Source organism: Oncorhynchus masou, chromosome 10 (genome assembly GCF_036934945.1).
Source record: "Oncorhynchus masou masou isolate Uvic2021 chromosome 10, UVic_Omas_1.1, whole genome shotgun sequence".
In the NCBI taxonomy this organism is placed as follows: domain Eukaryota; kingdom Metazoa; phylum Chordata; class Actinopteri; order Salmoniformes; family Salmonidae; genus Oncorhynchus; species Oncorhynchus masou.
Genome location: NC_088221.1, coordinates 3,604,864 through 3,625,343, shown reverse-complemented (window position 1 = coordinate 3,625,343; position 20,480 = coordinate 3,604,864). Strand labels below are relative to the sequence as shown.

Here is a 20,480-nt window from a genome sequence, read left to right as displayed (position 1 = left end):
TCTAGGATTTTGCCAATGCTTAGCTCCATTCTGTTTCTTTTTATCCTGAAAAACTTTCTAGTCCTTAATGATTACAAGTCACCCCCCCTTCTCCATCACCCAAATCCAGACAGCTGGTGTTCTGTAAGAGCTGCAAAATCTGGATCCCTACAAATCAACTAGGCTAGACAATCCGGACCCTCTCTTACTAAAATGATCAACCTCTCTTTTGAGATTCCTAAAGATTGGAAAGCGGCCACAGTCATCCCACTCTTCAATGGGGGAGACACTCTAGACCCAAACTGTTATAGACCTATATCTATCCTACCCTGCCTTTCTAATGTCTTCAGAAGCCAGTGAACAAACAGATCACCGACAACTTCGAATCCCACCATAGCTTCTCTGCTATGCAATCAGGTTTCCTAGCTGGTCACTGGTGCACCTCAGCCACGCTCAAAGTCCTAAACAGTATCATAACCGCCATTGATAAAAGACAGTATTGTGCAGCCGTCTTCATCGACCTGGCCAAGGCTTTCGACTCTGTCAATCACCGTATTCTTATCGGCAGACTCAACAGCCTTGGTTTCTCTAATAACTGCCTTGCCTGGTTCACTAACTACTTTTCAGATCGAGTTCAGTGTGTCAAATCTGTAAGTAGCCCATCCAACTACCTACCTCATCCCCATATTTGTTTTGGTTTTTCTGCTCTTTTGTAAACCAGTATTTCTACTTTTGCACATCCTCATCTGCACATATATCACTCCAGTGTTAATTGCTAAATTATAATGATTTTGCCACTATTGTCCTATTTATTGCCTTACCCCCTTACATCATTTTGCACACACTGTATACATATTTTTCTATTGTTATTGACTGTATGTTTGTTTATTCCATGTGTAGCTCTGTGTTGTTTTTGTCGCACTGCTTTGCTTTATCTTGGCCAGGTTGCAGTTGTAAATGAGAACTTGTTCTCAACTGGCCTACGTGGTTAAATAAAGGTGAAATAAAAAGTGAAAACCAAGCATATGGAGAGTGATACTCCATAATGTGATGTATTGGATTTGCCCCGAACATAACACTTTGTAACACTTTGTGTTCCGGACAAACAATCAGTTGTCTTGCCAAATGTTCTGCACTATTACTTTAGTGCCTTGTTGCAAACAGAATGCATGATTAGGTTAGTATTGTGGAGTAACTACAATGTTTTTGATTCATTCTCAGTTTTCTTCTATCACAGCCATTAAACTCTGTAACTTGTAACTGTTTTAAAGTCACCATTGGCCTCATGGTGAAATCCCTGTGCGGCTTCCTTTCTCTCCGGCAACTGAGTTGGGAAGGACTCCTGTATCTTTGCAGTGACTGTGTTAATTGATACACCATCCAAACTGTAATAAATAACTTGTATTCAGAAATTCAATGTCTGTTTTTTGTATTTTGACCCATCTACAAATTGGGTAAAATGTCTCGCTTTTTTGCGAGGTATCGGAAAAACCTCCTTGGTCTTTGTGGTTGAATTTGTGTTTGAAGTTCACTTCTTGACTGAGGGACTTTACATTATAATTGTATGTGTGAGGTACATAGATGAGGTAGTCACTCAACAATTATGTTAAACGCTGTTATTGAGTCCATGAAACTTATTATGTGGTTGTTATGCATATTTTAACCGCAGAATGTATTTAGGCTTGCCATAACAGAGGGGTTGAATACTTATGGACTCAAGACATTTCAGCTTTTCATTTTTTATTAATTTGTAAACTTTTCAAAAAACATAATTCCACTTTGACATTATGGGGTATTGTGTAAAGGCCACTGACAAACAAAAATCTACATTTAATCAATTTTAAACTCAGGCTTAAACACAACAGACAAGAGGTGTGAATACTTTCTGAAGGGACTGTGTATGTCTCACTTTCTTTTCATCTATCCATCTTCTACAGACAGTCTTCCATACTTGGTCTTATTCCTCCCAAGCTGTACAATCTGATACTCCCCTCTGACTGTAGGGAATTCAATTCAGCACGGTGGTTAAACTGGGCCCACAGACAAATAATATTGTTTCTGTGTTAGAAAAGAGCACACGTGTCTTGCATGAATAATATCATCTGAAATCAAAACCCCCTGTTTGGTTACGGCATAGCTTATTCTCGTGACATTTGTTTTAATGATACAGGGACAGATTTTTTGCGTGTGCCAATTTTGGTTGAATTTGGTCATGCTGCTTGTACTAGACGTTCAATACTGTAGCTGCTCCTGGAAGAAATAAAACAGGGACTTACCTCTCTCCATTTTGTTTATTATGTCTGAATACATAGTGATTTTGCTGTACCCCTCTCTCTCTCTCTCTTAATTCCTCTTTCCCTCTCCACCTTTCTCTCTCTTCCTCTCCCCCTCTATCTCTATCTAATGAAATAGTCCTGATTGCTTTTCATCCCCTGAAGTTTAGCTGCCAGCCATGTTTGCCTGTTGCCTTTTCCAATAAGAACCACTGTCCTACAGGCTCAAGCTCATGTCTCTTCCTCCCTCTCTCTCTACCTCTCTCTCCTCCTTATTTCATGTCTCTGCCTCTCTCTCTCCTCCCTCTTTCATGTCTCTGCCTCTCTCTCTCCTCCCTCTTTCATGTCTCTGCCTCTCTCTCCTCTCTCTTTTATGTCTCTGAATATCCCCTTCTCTCCATGTCTACATATCTCTTTTTCTCTCACCCCCATTTCTCTCTTAATTTCTCTCATTCTCCATCTTGCTATAACTGAGACGAGCGGATATTTAAATCCCCACCAGCCAGGCACATCATTTGTCTTGTTTAATGGTTTGCTCATGAATCATTACCTCAGAATGATGGGAGGTCGTATTTAGCTTTTACAATTAGAATAAATGTATAATTTGGGTTGATCAAATCCTTTTGATTGTATTGGCAATTGTGAAAATCCATTATATGTTTTTGCATCCATTTATACCATCATACCCTAGCTTAAGGTATTTCACAAGTAAATGTGTTACTGTGGCATAAAGAAGCAAATTATGTTATTTTGAGTTGTAAATTTAAACTATTTTTTCTCTACAACAGTTTTTTTTTAAACTCTTAGAGCAGAAGTCTTACTGAGGAGCCATTACCTCCTTACTAAGGAGGTAATGGCTGATTTTACTTTCACTCTGACATTTTCACCATCTGAGAAAATGTTGCTGGAATGTATAGAGGACATTTTACTCCTGAGCAATTCTGCTATTATATGTTTTTTGTTTTTTTTGCTGATCTTAAAATATTTTTGTACATGATGTTTCCGGAATAGAAAGGCAAACATGGCTGGCAGCTAAAATTCTGTTCACAACGTTAACTTCAGCAACCTGTCGCCCAAACGACGCCGTATACGCTGTCTGACATAGTTCTGGTACAGTTGAAACCGTGATTGACCTGTGAAGAGCACACTTCTCCAGCATGCCATTGACCATTGAAGGTGAGCATTTGCCCACTGAAGTCAGTTATGGGACAACGAGCGCCCAGATGAGCTTCCATGAGACGGTTTCTGACAGTTTGTGCAGAAATTCTTAGTTTGTGCAAACCCACAGTTTCATCAGCTGTCCGTGTGGCCGGTGTCAGATAATCCCACAGGAAGCCAAATGTGGAGGTCTTGGGCTGGCGTGGTTACATGTGGTCTGCGGTTGTGAGAGTGGTTGGACGTAATGACAAATTCTCTAAAACAACAACAACATTTGTCTTATGGTAGAGAAATTAACATTCAAATATCTGGCAACAGCTCTGGTAGACATTCCTGCAGTCAGCATGCTAATTGCACTCTTCCTCAAAATTTGTGGCGTGTAACACAACTGCATTTTAGAGTGGCTTTTTATTGTCCCGAGCACAGGGTGCACCAGTGTAATGATCATGCGGTTTAATCAGCTTATTGATGCCACACCTGTTAGGTGGATGGATTATCTTGGCAAATGATAAATGCCCACCAACTGGGATGTAAACACATTTGTGCACAACGTTTCTGGGATCTTTTGTATTAGCTCATGAAACATGGGACCAACATTTTACATGTTGCATGTATATTTATGTTCAGTGTATATTGTAGCAAGACTCATACTGTTTGTCCAGACCAAAGTGTTTTTTGAAACTGAAAAGACATAAACGTAAGGCTCCGGTCAAAAGAAGTGTACTGTCGTTTAGGTCAGCCCGAGGAACCTCCCATATGTGGACGTGGGTATCTGGATGGGTGTGTTTTTTATACAATAGATGTCAATATGTCCTTATTCTACATGAATTCTAAATGAATGTCTCTGTTTCCGCAGCAACTGATGCGCTCCTCTATCTTCCACATGTTCATTCTGACTATGGTTGCGGTAGACGTAATCGTTGCCGCTAGCAACTACTACAAGGGCGAGAACCACCAAAGGCACTATGACGAGTTCTACCTGGCTGAGGTAAGGGATCAGAACACACAAACATACTGTACAATACACACACAAACACCATACTGTATGTTTTACTATCCCTGTTTGACTTGATATTGATTTTGATTCAAAATCCTATTTTCCCTAACCCTGACATTGACCTCATGACTCTTATGATACGATATTTGTGATCAATGTAATGTTGAGTGGTCACAGCATTGTACCATCATAAATATGTTATTTGAACAGTAGCAACAGAGCACAAACGCATCTAAATAGCATTGTTTTTTATTCATTTTATTTCATTTAACCTTTACTTAACTAGTTAAGAACAAATTCTTATTTACAATGACGGCCTACCAAAAAGCAAAAGGATTGGGATAAAAAATAAAAATAAATACATATATACACTACCATTCAAAAGTTTGGGGTCACTTAGAAATGTCCTTGTTTTTGAAAGAAAAGCACATTTTTTGTCCATTAAAATAACATAAATTTGATCAGAAAGACAATGTAGACATTAATATTGTAAATTACTATTGTAACTATAAAAGGCAGATGTTTTATGGATTACCTACATAGGCGTACAGAGGCAACCATCAATGGCACGTTGTGTTAGCTAATCCAAGTTTATAATTTTAAAAGGCTAATTGATCATTAGAAAACCCTTTTGCAATTATGTTAGCACAGCTTAAAACTGTTGTTCGGATTAAAGAAGCAATAAAACTGGCCTTCTTTAGGCTAGTTGAGTATCTGGAGCATCAGCATTTGTGGGTTCGATTACAGGCTCAAAATGGCCAGAAACAAAGCATAATCTTCTAAAACTCGTCTGTCTATTCTTGTTCTGAGAAATGAAGGCTATTCCATGCGGGAAATTGCCAAGAAACTAAAGATCTCCCTTCACAGAACAGCGCAAACTGTCTCTAACCAGATTAGAAAGAGGAGTGGGAGGTCCCAGTGCACAAATGAGCAAGGGGACAAGTTCATTAGAGTGTCTAGTTTGAGAAACAGACGCCTCACAAGTCCTCCACTGGCAGCTTCATTAAATAATTCCCGCAAAACACCAGTTTCAACGTCAACAGTGATGAGGCGACTCCAGGATGCTAGCCTTCTAGAGCAAAAAGTTAGAGACAACAATACATCAAGCAAAGTAGCCTCAACTGTCATTAAGAGTGTCCATGATTGAGTATTTGAATGAATAGTTTGAGATAAACCTGTCCAGTTCAAGTTGTTGTTGCAGCTCGTTGCAGTCGCTAGCTGCAGCGATCTGAAAAGAGGAGCAACCCAGGGATGTGTGTGCTTTGGGGACCTTTAGCAGAATGTGACTGGCAGAATGGTGTTGTATGTGGAGGATGAGGGCTGCAGTAGATTTCTCAGATAAGGTGGAATGAGGCCTAAGAGGGTTTTATAAATAAGCATCAACCAGTGGGTCTTGCAACGGGTATACAGAGATGACCAGTTTACAGAGGAGTATAGAGTGCAGTGATGTGTCCTATGAGGAGTTTTGCTTTGTTGTAGAGCATTTGACACAATATCTGGGGAGGGGCCAGCTGAATATTAGACTATCATCTGCATATAAATGGGTGAGAGAGCTTCCTATTGCCTGAGCTATGTTGTTGATGTAAATTGAGAAGAGTGTGGGGCCTACTATCGAGCCTTGGGGTGTTCCATTGGTGACAGGCAGTGGCTGACAAAGTAGATGTTCTAACTTTATACACTGCACTCTTTGAGAGAGGTAGTTAGCAAACCAGGCCAAAGACCCCTCAGAGACAAGAACAGAATTGTTTACCGTATCCAAAGCTTTGGCCAAGTCCATAAGAATAACAGCACAACATTGCTTATAATCAAGGGCAATGATGACACCATTGAGGACCTTTACGGTTTCAGTGAGACATCATAACCTGAGCAGAAACCAGATTGCATACCCGAGAGAATACTGTAGACATAAAGAAATTGGCCTATAACAGCATCTAAATAATGTTTTGTACTGATGGGAAATAAAGATCTTCACCTTCATTCCTCAATTTGACCTTTTATTGTGAAAGATAAATGAACTTGATCATCCAAGCATCACACGGAACACATCCACAGCCAAACTCATTTCATAAACCAGTCTAAATAACAGGTTGTGCTGAAAGAAAACAAATCATAAGTTACAGTTGAAGTCGGAAGTTTTCATACACCTTAGCCAAACACATTTAAACTCTGTGTTTCACAATTCCTGACATTTAATCCTAGTAAAAATTCCCAGTCTTAGTCCCGGTCAGTTAGGATCACCACTTTATTTTAAGAATGTGAAATGTCAGAATAATTGTTGACTGAATGATTTATTTCAGCTTTTATTTATTTCATTACATTCCCAGTGGGTCAGAATATTACATACACTCAATTAGTATTTGGTAGCATTGCCTTTAAATTGTTTAACTTGGGTAAAACGTTTTGTGTAGCCTTCTACAAGCTTCCCACAATAAATTGGGTGAATTTTGGACCATTCCTCCTGACAGAGCTGGTGTAACTGAGTCAGGTTTGTAGGCCTTCTACCTCACAAACTACCTCACTTTGTTGCTTACATGACTTGATCCACTCTGCACTCATTCTCCTCCACTCACTCTCCTCCACTCTCCTCCACTCTCCTCCACTCCGACCAGGCTAAAAGCAATCCAAGCCATTATACTCACCACATTTGAGGATTTCAAAATATCTTCCTCGCTTAGCGATGAGGCAGGCATCTGGCTACATGCCCAGTGGTCATAATACTTTGACATGATGATGAATTGTAGCCACTGCTGTAGCCTAATTTTTCCGGGGGGAAATAAATGTAATTCATTAAAAAAATTTACAAAAGTATTAAAGATGCCTGCCAGTGTTTCCCTTAGCCATGGTCTGCATTTGAAATAAACAGTTCATTTTGAAGGTTTTCAGACCCTTCACTTTTTCCACATTTTGTTACGTTACAGCCTTATTCTAACATTAATTAAATAAACACTTTTCCTCATCAAACTACACACAATACCCCATAAAGAGAAAGTGAAAACGGATTTTTTTTATGTTTGCAAATGTAATACAAATAAAATACAGATACCTTATTTACGTAAGTATTCTGACCCTTTTCTATTCAATTCGGGAATTGAGCTCAGGTGCATCCTGTTTCCATTGATCATCCTTGAGATGTTTCTACAACTTGATTGGAGTCCACCTTTGGGAAATTCAATTGATTGGACATGATTTGGAAAGGCACACACCTGCCTATATAAGGTCCCACAGTTGACAGGGCAGTTAAGAGCATAAACCAAGACATGAAGTCGAAGGAATTGTATATAGTACTCCCATACAGAATTGTGTCGAGGCACAGATGTGGGGAAGAGTACCAAAACATTTCTGCAGCATTGAAGGTCTCGAAGAACACAGTAGCCTCCGTCATTCTTAAATGGAAGAATATTTGGAATCACCAAAACTCTTCCTAGAGCAGGCCGACCGGCCATACTGAGCAATCGGCGGAGAAGGACCTGGGTCAGGGAGGTGACCAAGAACTCAATGCTCACTCTGACAAACCTCCATAGTTCATCTTTGGAGATGGGAGAACCTTCCAGAAGGACAAGCATCTCTGCCACACTCTACCAATCAGGCCATTATGGTTGAGTGGCCAGACGGAAGCCACTCATTAGTAAAAGGCACATGACAGCCAGCTTGGAGTTTGCCAAAAGGCACCTAATGGACTCTCAGACTATTAGAAACAATATTCTCTGATCTGATGAAACCAAGATTGAACTCTTTGGCCTGAATGCCAAGCGTCATGTCTGGAGGAAACCTGTCACCGTCCCTACTGGGACTGGAAGACTCATCAGGATCAAGGAAAAGATGAACGGAGCAAAGTACAGAGAGATCCTTGATGAAAACCTGCTCCAGAGCACTCAGGACCTCAGACTGGGGTAAAAGTTCACCTTCCAACAAGACAACAACCCTAAGCACACAGCAAAAACAATGCAGGAATGGCTTGGGGACAAGTCTCTGCTGTCCTTGAGTGGCCCAGCCAGAGCCCGACTTGTACCCGATCGAACATCTCTGGAGAGACCTGAAAATAGCTGTGTAGCAACGCTCTCCATCCAACCTGACAGAGCTTGAGAGGATCTGCAGAGAAGAATGCGAGAAACTCTCCAAATACAGGTGTGCCAAGCTTTTAGCGTCATCCCCAAGAGGACTTAATGCTGTATTCGCTGCCAAAGGTGCGTCGACATAGTACTGAGTAAAGGGTCTGAATACTAAAAACGTTTTACTTTGTCATCATGGTGTATTGTTTGTAGATTACTGGAAAATGTCAAGGGGTCTGAATACTCTCTGAATCTACTGTATGCTCATACTGTACCCCGCTCTCACTGTTTGTTTGACACTATTTTAGCAAATACACTGGACTTAGTACCTCAGGTTCCACGCCCTGTTTCACAAGCGCACCCCCTCAGACAAGCTAATACCAATGCCTCTTTCAGATATTATAAAAGCAATATATATGATAACAATAATTATTTAATTACCAATAATACTATACATACTCGCTGCTCCTACTATTGGCAGAAAAGATAAGAGATACAGTGGCTAAAAGGGACTGTTTTATAAAGCCTCATATGAAGCAGACAACGCTGTCTTGATACAGTCAGGGGTGCAGAGAATAGTGGCAAAATGCGACAATCAAATTCTAGAACAGTGGTAAAGATTTCTGGTACTACGTGCAAAAAGAACTCGCCCTGTAAGGTCCGCTATTAATATTTCAAACGTACGCTTCAAAAGGTTATTGGCCATGTACTCTTATAATCTCCAGCCAGCACAACCAGAAGTGGAATAGCCACCCGTTAGTGCCTGGTTCCTCTCTAGGTTTCTTCCTATGCTCCTCCCTTTCTACAGAGTTTTCCCGAGCTACAGTGCTTCTACATCTGCATTGCTTGCGCTTTGGGGGTTTAGGCTGGGTTTCTGTAAGCACTTTGACAACTGCTGATGTAAAAAGGGCTTTATAAATACATTTGATTGATTGATTGATGATTGGGCTTCATATTCACTACCACACAAACATAAAATGAAAAACGTACCTCCGCTTGAATCACACTCAAACCTGGGAGTAAAATCTATGATTTTATATTGATTTTTTTTGTACAATTATAATATTGTTGCTACTATCTGATTGTAAATGGAAACAGTTGATTTGCACTCGCCATCATGGAGTGTTTTTACACACACGCACACACACACACACAAACCCGCTCTCAATCTGCCTGGCTCTGTCGATGCCATCAGTATGCAGGTGGCAGAGCGTGAACAATGAAGGAGAGGCGTGTCTCCCTCTTTACCTCCCTCCCGGCCTCACTCTCTCTCACACAGCTGAATGGGAAAGATAAGAGATGGGAGAAACCACACACAAGACTCTCTCCCTTCGCTCCCTCTCTTTTTTATCATCCATCCATTGATCACAGTTTTTCCACTCAATCAGGACTAGGTGAAGGGAAAAATATAGGAAATACTTGTTTTGGTTTTCTAGCTAAATGCGGGTTTTGGTTTTTCCAGCTATTTCCCCCCTTCCGGCCACTCCCTTTCCTTCCCTATGGGATGAATGCAATCACGTTATCTCTTGTTCTCCTTTCAATCTATTTTTTTATTTTATTTCTCTCCTTCTCATTACCTCACAAGCTTATTGTCCCCTAACATGAAATCGGGAAGGAGACTGTTGATCTGTCTCCGTCCGTTAGTGCGTTCGTTAGTACATTAGTCACATGCGATATCTCAGACAGCACTGACCCAATTTTGACAAAACGTGGGTGAATGATGCATCTTGCCCTAGAGATCCGTAATTTACATAATTACACTGATGGGCCAGATGGGGACGCTATGACAAGAGATTGAAAATGTCACGCCCCTCAACCCGTTTGACGTAAAGTCATGAAATTTGGGACACAGGTCCCTGTCCTCACAAGGAACTAATTTGCCTCAGGGACCCATTAGGTCCGCCATGATGGATGTTCCACCATTATGGAAAAGGAAAAAAGATCTTCTTGCACCAAATTACTTATATGCATGGAACTTGATATTTGGTATCTATTAGAGGTCGACCGATTATGATTTTTCGCCGCCGATACCAATTATTGGAGGACCAAAAAGGCAGATACCGATTAATCGGACAATTTTTTGAAATGTATTTTTAATAATGACAATTACAACAATCCTGAATGAACACTTATTTTAACTTAATATAATACATCAATAAAATCAATTTAGCCTCACGTAAATAATGAAACATGTTCAATTTGGTTTAAATAATGCAAAAACAAAGTGTTGGAGAAGAAAGTAAAAGTGCAATATGAGCTATGTAAGAAAGCTAACGTTTCAATCCCTTGCTCAGAACATGAGAACATATGAAAGCTGGTGGTTCCTTTTAACATGAGTCTTTAATATTCCCAGGTAACAAGTTTTAGGTTGTAGTTATTATAGGAATTATAGGACTATTTCCCTCTATACCATTTGTATTTCATTAACCTTTGACTATTTGATGTTCTTATAGGCACTTTAGTATTGCCATCCCTCTAGTTAGTGCGCTAACTAGCTAGCCATTTCACTTCAGTTACACCAGCCTCATCTCGGGAGTTGATAGGCTTGAAGTCATAAACAGCGCAATGCTTGGCAAAACGCACGTTATTGCGTTGGACTAGTTAACTGTAAGGTTGCAAGATTGGATCCCCCGAGCTGACAAGGTGAAAATCTGTAATTCTGCAACTGAACAAGGCAGTTAACCCACCATTCCTAGGCCGTCATTGAAAATAAGAATGTGTTCTTAACTGACTTGCCTAGTTAAATAAAGGTATACAATTTAAAAAATATATATATATTTTTTTAAATCGGCACCGAATTAATCAGCCGTTCCGATTACGGGGTTGACCTCTAGTATCTATGGACAAAGGTCTCTTATCGCAATATTTTTTAGATTAGTACCTAAAACAACAATATTCACCAATAAACATTCACGTGGGTGTGATCTGGCACATAAATGCATATAAATCAGTCAAGGATATTCGTATTGTAACAAAACACTGTGCAGGCAGGACTACCTCATCACATGACCATGAGTAACCATAACTGACTCATGTCCACTACACTTTCAAATGTACATTTTAATGTCGACTAGGGCTGTCAAATGATTCCAAAATGTAATTGACTTTATCGCAGGATTTGCTGTGATTAATCACAATTAATAGCAAATTCATAATTTGCTCAAATTGAGCTGTAATTTAAGATTTTTTATACAAAAAGCATTACAGCAATATTGACGTCTTCATTTTTTCCAAAGTAACGGTTAGGAAAATCAGGTAAAACACACTTTCTTAAACCTCAAATTCAACTTGTTTTGACATAGCATTGTTTTTAGCTGTATAGATGATGCATTTTGGATGTTTTCAGTGTATTTTGAATGCTTTCCGACAATGTGATAAAAAATGTGCACAAAAATTGCAAAAAGTTAACTTTAGTTAATGTTTACTTGTTAATTAAACGCTAGCTTCTCTGTTCTTTTCACTGGGGTTCTTCCAACGGTCACTGGCCAACGTATGACGAAGAGTAGCGTGCACCTGCAGCAGTAACACTCCGAATGTATTGCTCAGATTTACAACATTTAAAAATTGTACGCACTTCAATTATTATACTCAGGTAGGCTGTTACCTTTTTATAGAGTGCATTATAGAATTAGTCATTTTACCACCACCTTTTCACATGTGAGGAGAATAACACAATTTCACTACCTCATGTGAACTTCCAATTCCACATGTGAAAGTTTGCCTAGCGGTTAAGAGTGTTGGGTTAGTAACCAAAATGTCACTGGTTCGAATCCCAAGCCAACTAGTTGAAAAAATCTGCCGGTGTGCCCTTGAGTAAGGCACTTAACCATAATTGCTCCAGTAAGTCGCCCTGGATAAGAGCGTCTGCTAAATGACTAACATGTAAATGTGGAATGTTCTTATGTGAAACTGCAAATTCGTTTTTCACGTATGATTGTTCATAACATGGTGAAGTGATATTTTCACAGGTAGATTTTTTTTTACACATTGATTTTTACGTTATTGATTTCGACATGTGAACTTGCAATTCCACATGTGAACGTGATATTTTCACGAGAAACTACAATTCACATGTGAGATGAATTTTTTCTCACTTGTAAAAATGTGGTGTTAACGTGAAATTTTATGCATGTGAAAATATGGTTTCACGTGAAGTTTAAGCTCTACATGTGAAAACGACTATTTCACATGTGAAACAGCAAATTTGACATGTTTTTTGTTTTTAAGGGTGCACACATACATGTGATGAGTAACCTTGACTGACACCTGAAGACTTGAGTTGGTGCCTCAAGCCTAGTCATTATCTCAGCTGGCTAACACAGTCTTGTGATGGGCAGGAGATCTGATCTTGATCCCCGGTGGGCCACATTAATAAAATACCAACTGTGACCTGGGATCTCTGTCTATCTGTTCGTAGGTTGCCTTTACAGTGCTGTTTGACCTGGAGGCTATGCTTAAGGTCTGGTGCCTGGGCTTCACAGGCTACATCATCTCCTCTCTGCACAAGTTTGAGTTGCTGCTGGTGGTGGGGACCACCCTGCACATCTACCCTGACCTCTACCACTCCCAGTTCACCTACTTCCAGGTAATGAATACACACACATGCACATTCACACACAGACATGCATGCACATACACACAATCACACACACACGATTATGGGGCTGCATTGTTCGTAAAAAATGACTAGTGATGCCACTTTTTATTTATTTTCTGTGACCACGCTAGTGATGCATGGGTTGACTCATAACTCTCAGTCCCTGCAGTTATATCTGTGGGGCGAATGGATTAAGAGTCATTAAATATTGTGTGGTTGAAGGGCAGGTTGAATTAAGAGAAACAATACTTTAAAAAATCCATAAATGTATAACTATTGTGCAATTTCTATAGTCTACATTGTGTTTTTTCTTTCATTATTTTAAGCTGTTTGGTATTAGTGCATAAGTCTAAACTTTAGGGCTTAATTGTACGTGTGCCAAATTGCCTACACAGCCAATCGCCAAACGGGAAGAAAAAATGTACGTCAATCCATGGGGGCAAAACGACGTTGGCGAAGTTTAATTCAATAAGACAAAAGCTTTGAAAGGAGAGTTGAAAATAAAGAGAAGGGAGGGACAGAACAGTAATGTTTGGGAAAGATTTGGTGAAGCGGTAGAAGAGAGTGATAGCAGTGTCGGTTATTGTGAGGCCCTATATAAATTCCACGGTCACAAGACGGATCTTCAAATCGGCCTATGGTCTGTCAAGGGAACTGTTGTTTAGATGGGTTAAATGGAAACGGAAATCTGGAAAACTAATCAGAATAACCAACTGTTTTTTGGCAAAATCCATAGATTTATAGCTGTTGCTCACGGTATGAGCAAGAAAAAATAACTGGGGTATTCTGGGGTAATAAATACATAACCAATGATCTCTAGTAGACTTGTCCCTTGCGACTTGACCCTTGTCCCTTAATAATAACTCATGCAGAATTAAGCATTTCTTGAAGAAAAATGATACCCCAAATTTAGACAAAATTTGGACTTGTGGAGAAATATCATTTCTTTCTTTCTGCATCTTGAGAGAACACAATGCTCCGTTAGATACGATCTGTACAGGTGCTGTCTTCATCATAAAAGCTGATCGTTTTTCAACCACATAAAAAATGCATCGAAGCCAAACTGAAATCTTATCAGAAACACGTTGGGTAGTTCTCAAAGCTTTTTCCTTACAACTGATCAAACTGATGGCATTTGGATATTTTGCACAGAAAATGTTAGCCTTTTTTTGTTCTTTATTGTATTTTCTCCCCAGTCCCTAAACATCTTTTCTCTGCGAAAGATGACACAGAGAACGTTACAGATGTTAACGAGATTGAAGCGTTCTATCGATCTATTACCTTATTCTGTCTTCTAGGGAAACATATAATGACAAAAGAGAAGCTGCTTAAATCTAATTATAGACAAGTTGACTAACAAATAGCCTACCAAAATGTTAGACATTATAAGCATAAACATATCTAAATCAGGCAAAAGAATATACTGCACCCCCTGTCAAAAAATAGTTCTTCAGTCTTTGACTGTAGCCTATAGCGCATCTTCTATATTTGCGGGTTATGGTTGGGTGCGGGCCTCAGCTTTTCACTTTATCACATAGTCGGTCGGCTGTGGATGGGTTATTAGCAATTGCAGGCGGGTGTGGCTGAACAAACAGCTGAACCACGCACCACTAGACCATGCATTGATTAACATAATTACATGTTCATTTAATCACTGATCCAAGCATTATAGCAAATTCTGACAAATGTTAATGCTATCAAATTGTATATGATGAGTTGAATGCTTTGACTGATGTTGTATTAGTCAGCACTAACATACAGGGTTTGTTCGTCCCTATGCCACTAGATTTATAAACATGGATTTCCACTATTTGGTGAAAGGCCTATCGTTCACATGAACCCATGATTAAACTGGCCCTACTTTTTTCGTCTTCACTGTGGTGTGTGTGAGTAAGAGACTATGTGCATGCAGTCAGAGGAGACGAGGCAGAGAACAGCAAGCAGGCAGCACCTGCTGCCGTTTCCCCGTCCTAATCGTTCACTAAATGTGGGTAATAATGTGTGCTGGCAGTTGCCTTGGTGGCTTCTGGGTGGCCTGTGTGTGTGTCTGTGTTTTTGCAACTGTGGATACTTATGTGTGTAGACGTATGCTTGTCTGTGTGTGTATGTATGTGTGTCTGCATATATGTTTGTGTGTGTGTGCGTGCATTCATGTGCCAGTGTGTGTGTATGCATGCTTGTGTGTGCGTGCGTGCGTTCATGCCTATGTGCGTGTTTGTACGTGCGTGTGTGTGTTTTGGTAGCATCTGTTGAGAGAAGCAGGCAGGATCAGGTCGGCTCATGTTGACAAGCCTCATTAAGAACAAGAAGCTGTGAGGGAGTCATTCTGCCATACTCACAACAGGAGAGACAAGAGGGTCGCTGTCTGATTCTAACATCAAGGTGACAGGTTTAAGTCCCACAAGGTGCAGGTCACAACAATATTTCAGGTTGAAGTCCCATAAAGTGCTGAAAAAAACAAAGCTGTATGTTCAATGCTCAACGGGCTGGCAACACCAATGTTGTATGTTCAAGTCCCACAGTGTGCTGGAAACACCAATGTTCAAGTCATATAAGTCTCTGGCAACATCACGGTTGTATGTTCAAGTCCCATAAGTTGCTGGCAACACCAATGTTGTGGGTTCAAGTCCCACAATGTTCTGGGAACACCAATGTTCAAGTCATATAAGGCTCTGGCAACACCAATGTTGTAGGTTCAAGGTTGTATGTTCAAGTCCCATAAGTTGCTGACAACACCACTGTTGTAGTTTCAAATCCCACAAGGTGCTGGAAACACCAAGGTTGTAGGTTCAAGTCCCAAAGGGTTGGCAATTTTATGGGCTCAAATCTCACATTATATACTCAGTATTTTTGTAGATTTTGAAACATAAATGTAATAGGTTCAAGTCCCGTTAGGACAACACATTATATATCAATTATCCCTTTCGATAACAGTGTCTGCTAAATTAGACTGTATTGTGTAAATTAGACTGTATTATGAAAGTCCATGAGAGGTCCATTGCTTTGGAGGCCAAAAGGTATTGTAGCGAACTCCTTATTGAAGAAGAGAATGCATTTTACCCAGAAGATTTAGGAAAAAGCTGCAGGCTTACCAAACCAAATTGATATGGGACAAACAGGTTTTTTTCTTTCAGGATCTTCTAGAATCCTCTGTGTGAGGAATTAGCCCAAAGAGAGATGCATTTGTTCAGTGTATTCCTTTTTCTTTTTTTACGATGAGGCATTTCCCTTTGAAAGGTCAGACTGAGCTGATTGTCATCCGGTCTGGTCAAAATGTCACATACACTACACAAACACACACACTGTTTAATCACAGGAATGGTTATGCCTCTCCAGTATTTTAACTAAGTGCTGGCCATCTGCTAAACAGCCAGTGACATCCAGCTACTTTTTCCATTTCAAAACTTTTCAAATAAAATGTACATTTGTTTGTCAGAAAAGTCAGTTGAGCAAGAATGAACGACATGCATCTTCTAGCGATCTATTGATAAGACAGGCGCTTGTCAGTCACAAAGCAAGCGATGAACGGGAAACACTTCTGGTTTGACAGTCTGCTGTCTGTCCCACCTCCCGCTACCTGTGTGATTTGTATTCCGTCACGACTGGTATATCGACGTTACCACACGCGGAGGATAAAATAGACTTTCCGCCATCTCGACATCCCTCTAAGGCTAGCTTCCTATCCCCGGCATGCTAGCTGTCTGAATCACCATGTCTCCAGCCAGCCCAACCACTCACTGGACCCCTATGATCACTCGGCTACGCATGCCTCTCCCTAATATCAATATGCCTTGTCCATTACTGTCCTGGTTAGTGAGTATTGTCTTATTTCACTGTAGAGCCTCTAGCCCTGCTCAATATGCCTTAATCTTGTGACTAGCAATCCCGGATCCGGGAGCGTAATCATAGCCTCAAATGAATTAGCATAACGCAGCGGACATAAATACCCCTGGAAAATGTTCCTATTCATGAAAATCAGAAATTAAATATATTGAGACACAGCTTAGCCTTTTGTTAATCACACTGTCATCTCAGATTTTCAAAATATGCGTTACAGACAACGCTAGACAAGCATTTGTATAAGTTTATCATGGCATAGTGCTATGCTAGGCTCTGCTGGCAGCAGGCAACATTTTCACGAAAATAAGAAAAGCAATCAAATTAAATAATTTACCTTTGAAGAACTTTGGATATTTTCACTCAGGAGACTCCCAGTTAGATAGCAACCATTCCATCTCCAACGACCAGTTCTGATAGCCTTTAGCCGTACCCTTATCCTACTCCTCCTCTCTTCCTCTGGTGATGTAGAGGTTAATCCAGGCCCTGCAGTGCCTAGCTCCACACCTACACCCCAGGTGCCTTCATTTGTTGACTTCTGTAACCGTAAAAGCCTTGGTTCCGTGCATGTTAACATCAGAAACCTCCTCCCTCAGTATCGTTTATTCACTGCTTTAGCACACTCTGCCAACCCGGATGTCCTAGCCGTATCTGAATCCTGGCTTAGGAAAACTACCAAAAACCCTGACATTTCCATCCCTAGCTATAACATTTTCCGACAAGATAGAACTGCCAAAGGGGGCAGTGTTGCAATCTACTGCAGAGATAACTTTCGAGTTCTGTCTTACTCTCCATTTCTGTACCCAAACAATTTGAGCTTCTACTTTTAAAACCCACCTTTCCAGAAACAAGTCTCACACCGTTGCCTCTTGCTATAGACAACCCACTCCCTCAGCTGCGCTCTGGACACCATATGTGAACTGATTGCCTCCCATCTATCTTCAGAGCTCATGCTGCTAGGTGACCTAAACTGGAACATGCTTAACACCCCGGCTATCCAATCTAAGCATGATGTCCTCACACAAATTATTAATGAACCCAACATATACAACTCCAAATCCATAAACACGGGCACCCTCATAGATATCATCCTAACCAACTTGCCTTCCAAATACATCTCTGCTGTTTTCAACCAAGATCTCAGCAATCTTGTGGTCAAACGACCACCCCTCATCGCAGTCAAACGCTCCCTAAAACACTTTCTAATCGACCTGGCCCGGGTATCCAGGAAGGATATTGACCTCATCCAGTCAGTAGAAGATGGCTGGTTATTCTTTAAAGTGCCTTCCTCACCATCTTAAATAAGCATGCCCCATTCAAAAAATATAGAACCAGGAACAGATATAGCCCTTGGTTCTCTCCAGACCTGACTGCCCTTGACCAGCACAAAACTATCCTGTGGCGTTGTGCATTAGCATCGAATAGCCCCAGTGATATGCAACTTTTCAGGGAAGTTAGGAACCAATATACACAGGCAGTTGGGAAAGCTAAGGCTAGCTTTTTCAAGCAGAAATTTGCATCCTGTAGCACAAACTCAATAATGTTCTGGGACACTGTAAAGTCCATGGAGATTAAGAGCACCTCATCCTAGCTGCCCACTGCGCTGAGGCTAGGAAACAAATAAGCATTTTTCTACGCCTGGCCATGCTTTCCACCTGGCTACCCCTACGCTGATCAACAGCCCAGCAACCCCGACAGCAACTCCCCCAAGCCTCCCCCATTTCTCCTTCACCCAAATCCAGATAGCTGATGTTCTGGAAGAGCTGCAAAATCTGGACCCCTACAAATCAGCCGGGCGAGACAATCTGGACCCAATCTGGATCCTCTGAGATTCCCAAAGATTGGAATGCTGCCGCGGTCATCCCCCTCTTCAATGGGGGAGACATTCTAGACCCAAACTGCTTCAGACCTATATCTATCCTACGTGTTTCCTATAGCCAGCCACGGAGTTATGGTTCATATGCTATTTAATGTGCTTTGATTGACAATCAGTGTTGACCAATTTATAGGTGTTGAACAGACTGAATATAGTCGATAACCTATATCCTTTCACCATTCATAAATCATACAACGTAGTTATATGTCCATAGTATTGCACTGAGACAAGTAAACCAAAGATCTTGTTTGGATTCTCCTATGCTTTGTAGCCCAGACAGTGACACTAAAGTGACTGACTGGTCAGTGTACTGTAACCTACCAAATCACACCGGTAAGCGAGACACTCATTTGGCTCCCTAATTTGCATACTGTTAGGCTTTTTAGCAATTATCTGCAGATAAATGATAAAAGTCGATGAAGATGGTGAATCCTCCCTGCTGGAACAATAGGTACTGGAGATAGAGCCTCATTCTGGTCCAAATATTAATGATAATTTGACCTAAAATGATGTCAAATCAGAAAGATATAGTACTTAAGACTAAGCTTTTTATTTCTTCAATTTGACCTTTAATTTATTTTTCAAGATGAGGTGGGCTATCTACTTAATTTTTGTTTTACTAAAATACATAATTTGAAAAACATCATTGTTGTAATTCATATCTTGTAGTAAAACTCTAAAGGCAACTTTAATTTCAACTGAAGGTGTAATGTTAAAAAAGGTTACATTTTCTCCACTTACGCAAAAATAGTAATGACCATATAGGCCTCGACAATATCCAAAATACCTAACAATACACTGAATTCATAACTCAAATAAGTAATTTAAATTGTAAAGCATTTCTACAGAACGACTGATTTTTACCTTGTCAGCTCGTAGATTTGAACTTTCGACCTACCGGTTACTAGTCCAATGCTCTAACCACTAGGGTACCCTTCCGCCCCAGGGTAGCCTCATGGTGGGGAGGGGAAAATAAAAAAAGAAGAGAAGGAAAAGGATGGCATGTCCAGAGTCAGTACCTCTGAAAAAAGATGTCACACTTCTCTGTCATCGCATCTTACGAGTTCCAACCCGTTTTTGCTATTTAATTACTTGTGTTGTGTTTATCTAAAAAGATGTATACATAATGTATACATAATGTTCATACAGTGGCAAGAAAAAGTATGTGAACCCTTTGGAAATACCTTTGGAAATACCTGGATTTCTGCATAAATTGGTCATAAAATTTGATCTGAACTTCATCTAGGTCACAACAATAGACAAACACAGTCTGCTTAAACTAATAACACACAAACAATTATACGTTTTCATATCTTTATTGAACACACCGTGTAAACATTCACAGTGCAGGGTGGAACAAGTATGTGAACCCCTGGATTTAATAGCTGGTTGACCCTCCTTTGGCACCAATAACCTCACCAAACATTTTCTGTCGCGGGTCAGACCTGCACAATGGTCAGAAGGAATTTTGGACAATTCCTCTTTACAAAACTGTTTCAGTTCAGCAATATTCTTGGGATGTCTGGTGTCAACTGCTCTATTGAGGTCATGCCACAGCATCTCAATCTGGTTGAGGTCAGGACTCTGACTGGGCCACTCCAGAAGGCGTATTTTCTTCTGTTGAAGCCATTCTGTTGTTGATTTACTTTGATTTGGGTCGTTGTCCTGTTACACCACCTAACTTCTGTTGAGCTTCAATTGGCAGACAGATAGC

General features: G+C 40.4%; 1 protein-coding gene across 1 annotated transcript in view; it reads left to right on the top strand.

The window, feature by feature from the left end:
* The window catches only part of nalcn (sodium leak channel, non-selective), a 271,182-nt gene that overhangs the window by 103,063 nt on the left and 147,639 nt on the right, over positions 1 to 20,480 (top strand). The window contains exons 13-14 of the mRNA XM_064975662.1: positions 4,267 to 4,398; positions 12,874 to 13,041. Coding sequence (XP_064831734.1) covers positions 4,267 to 4,398; positions 12,874 to 13,041 — 300 coding nt within the window. The remainder of the gene's footprint in view (positions 1 to 4,266; positions 4,399 to 12,873; positions 13,042 to 20,480) is intronic.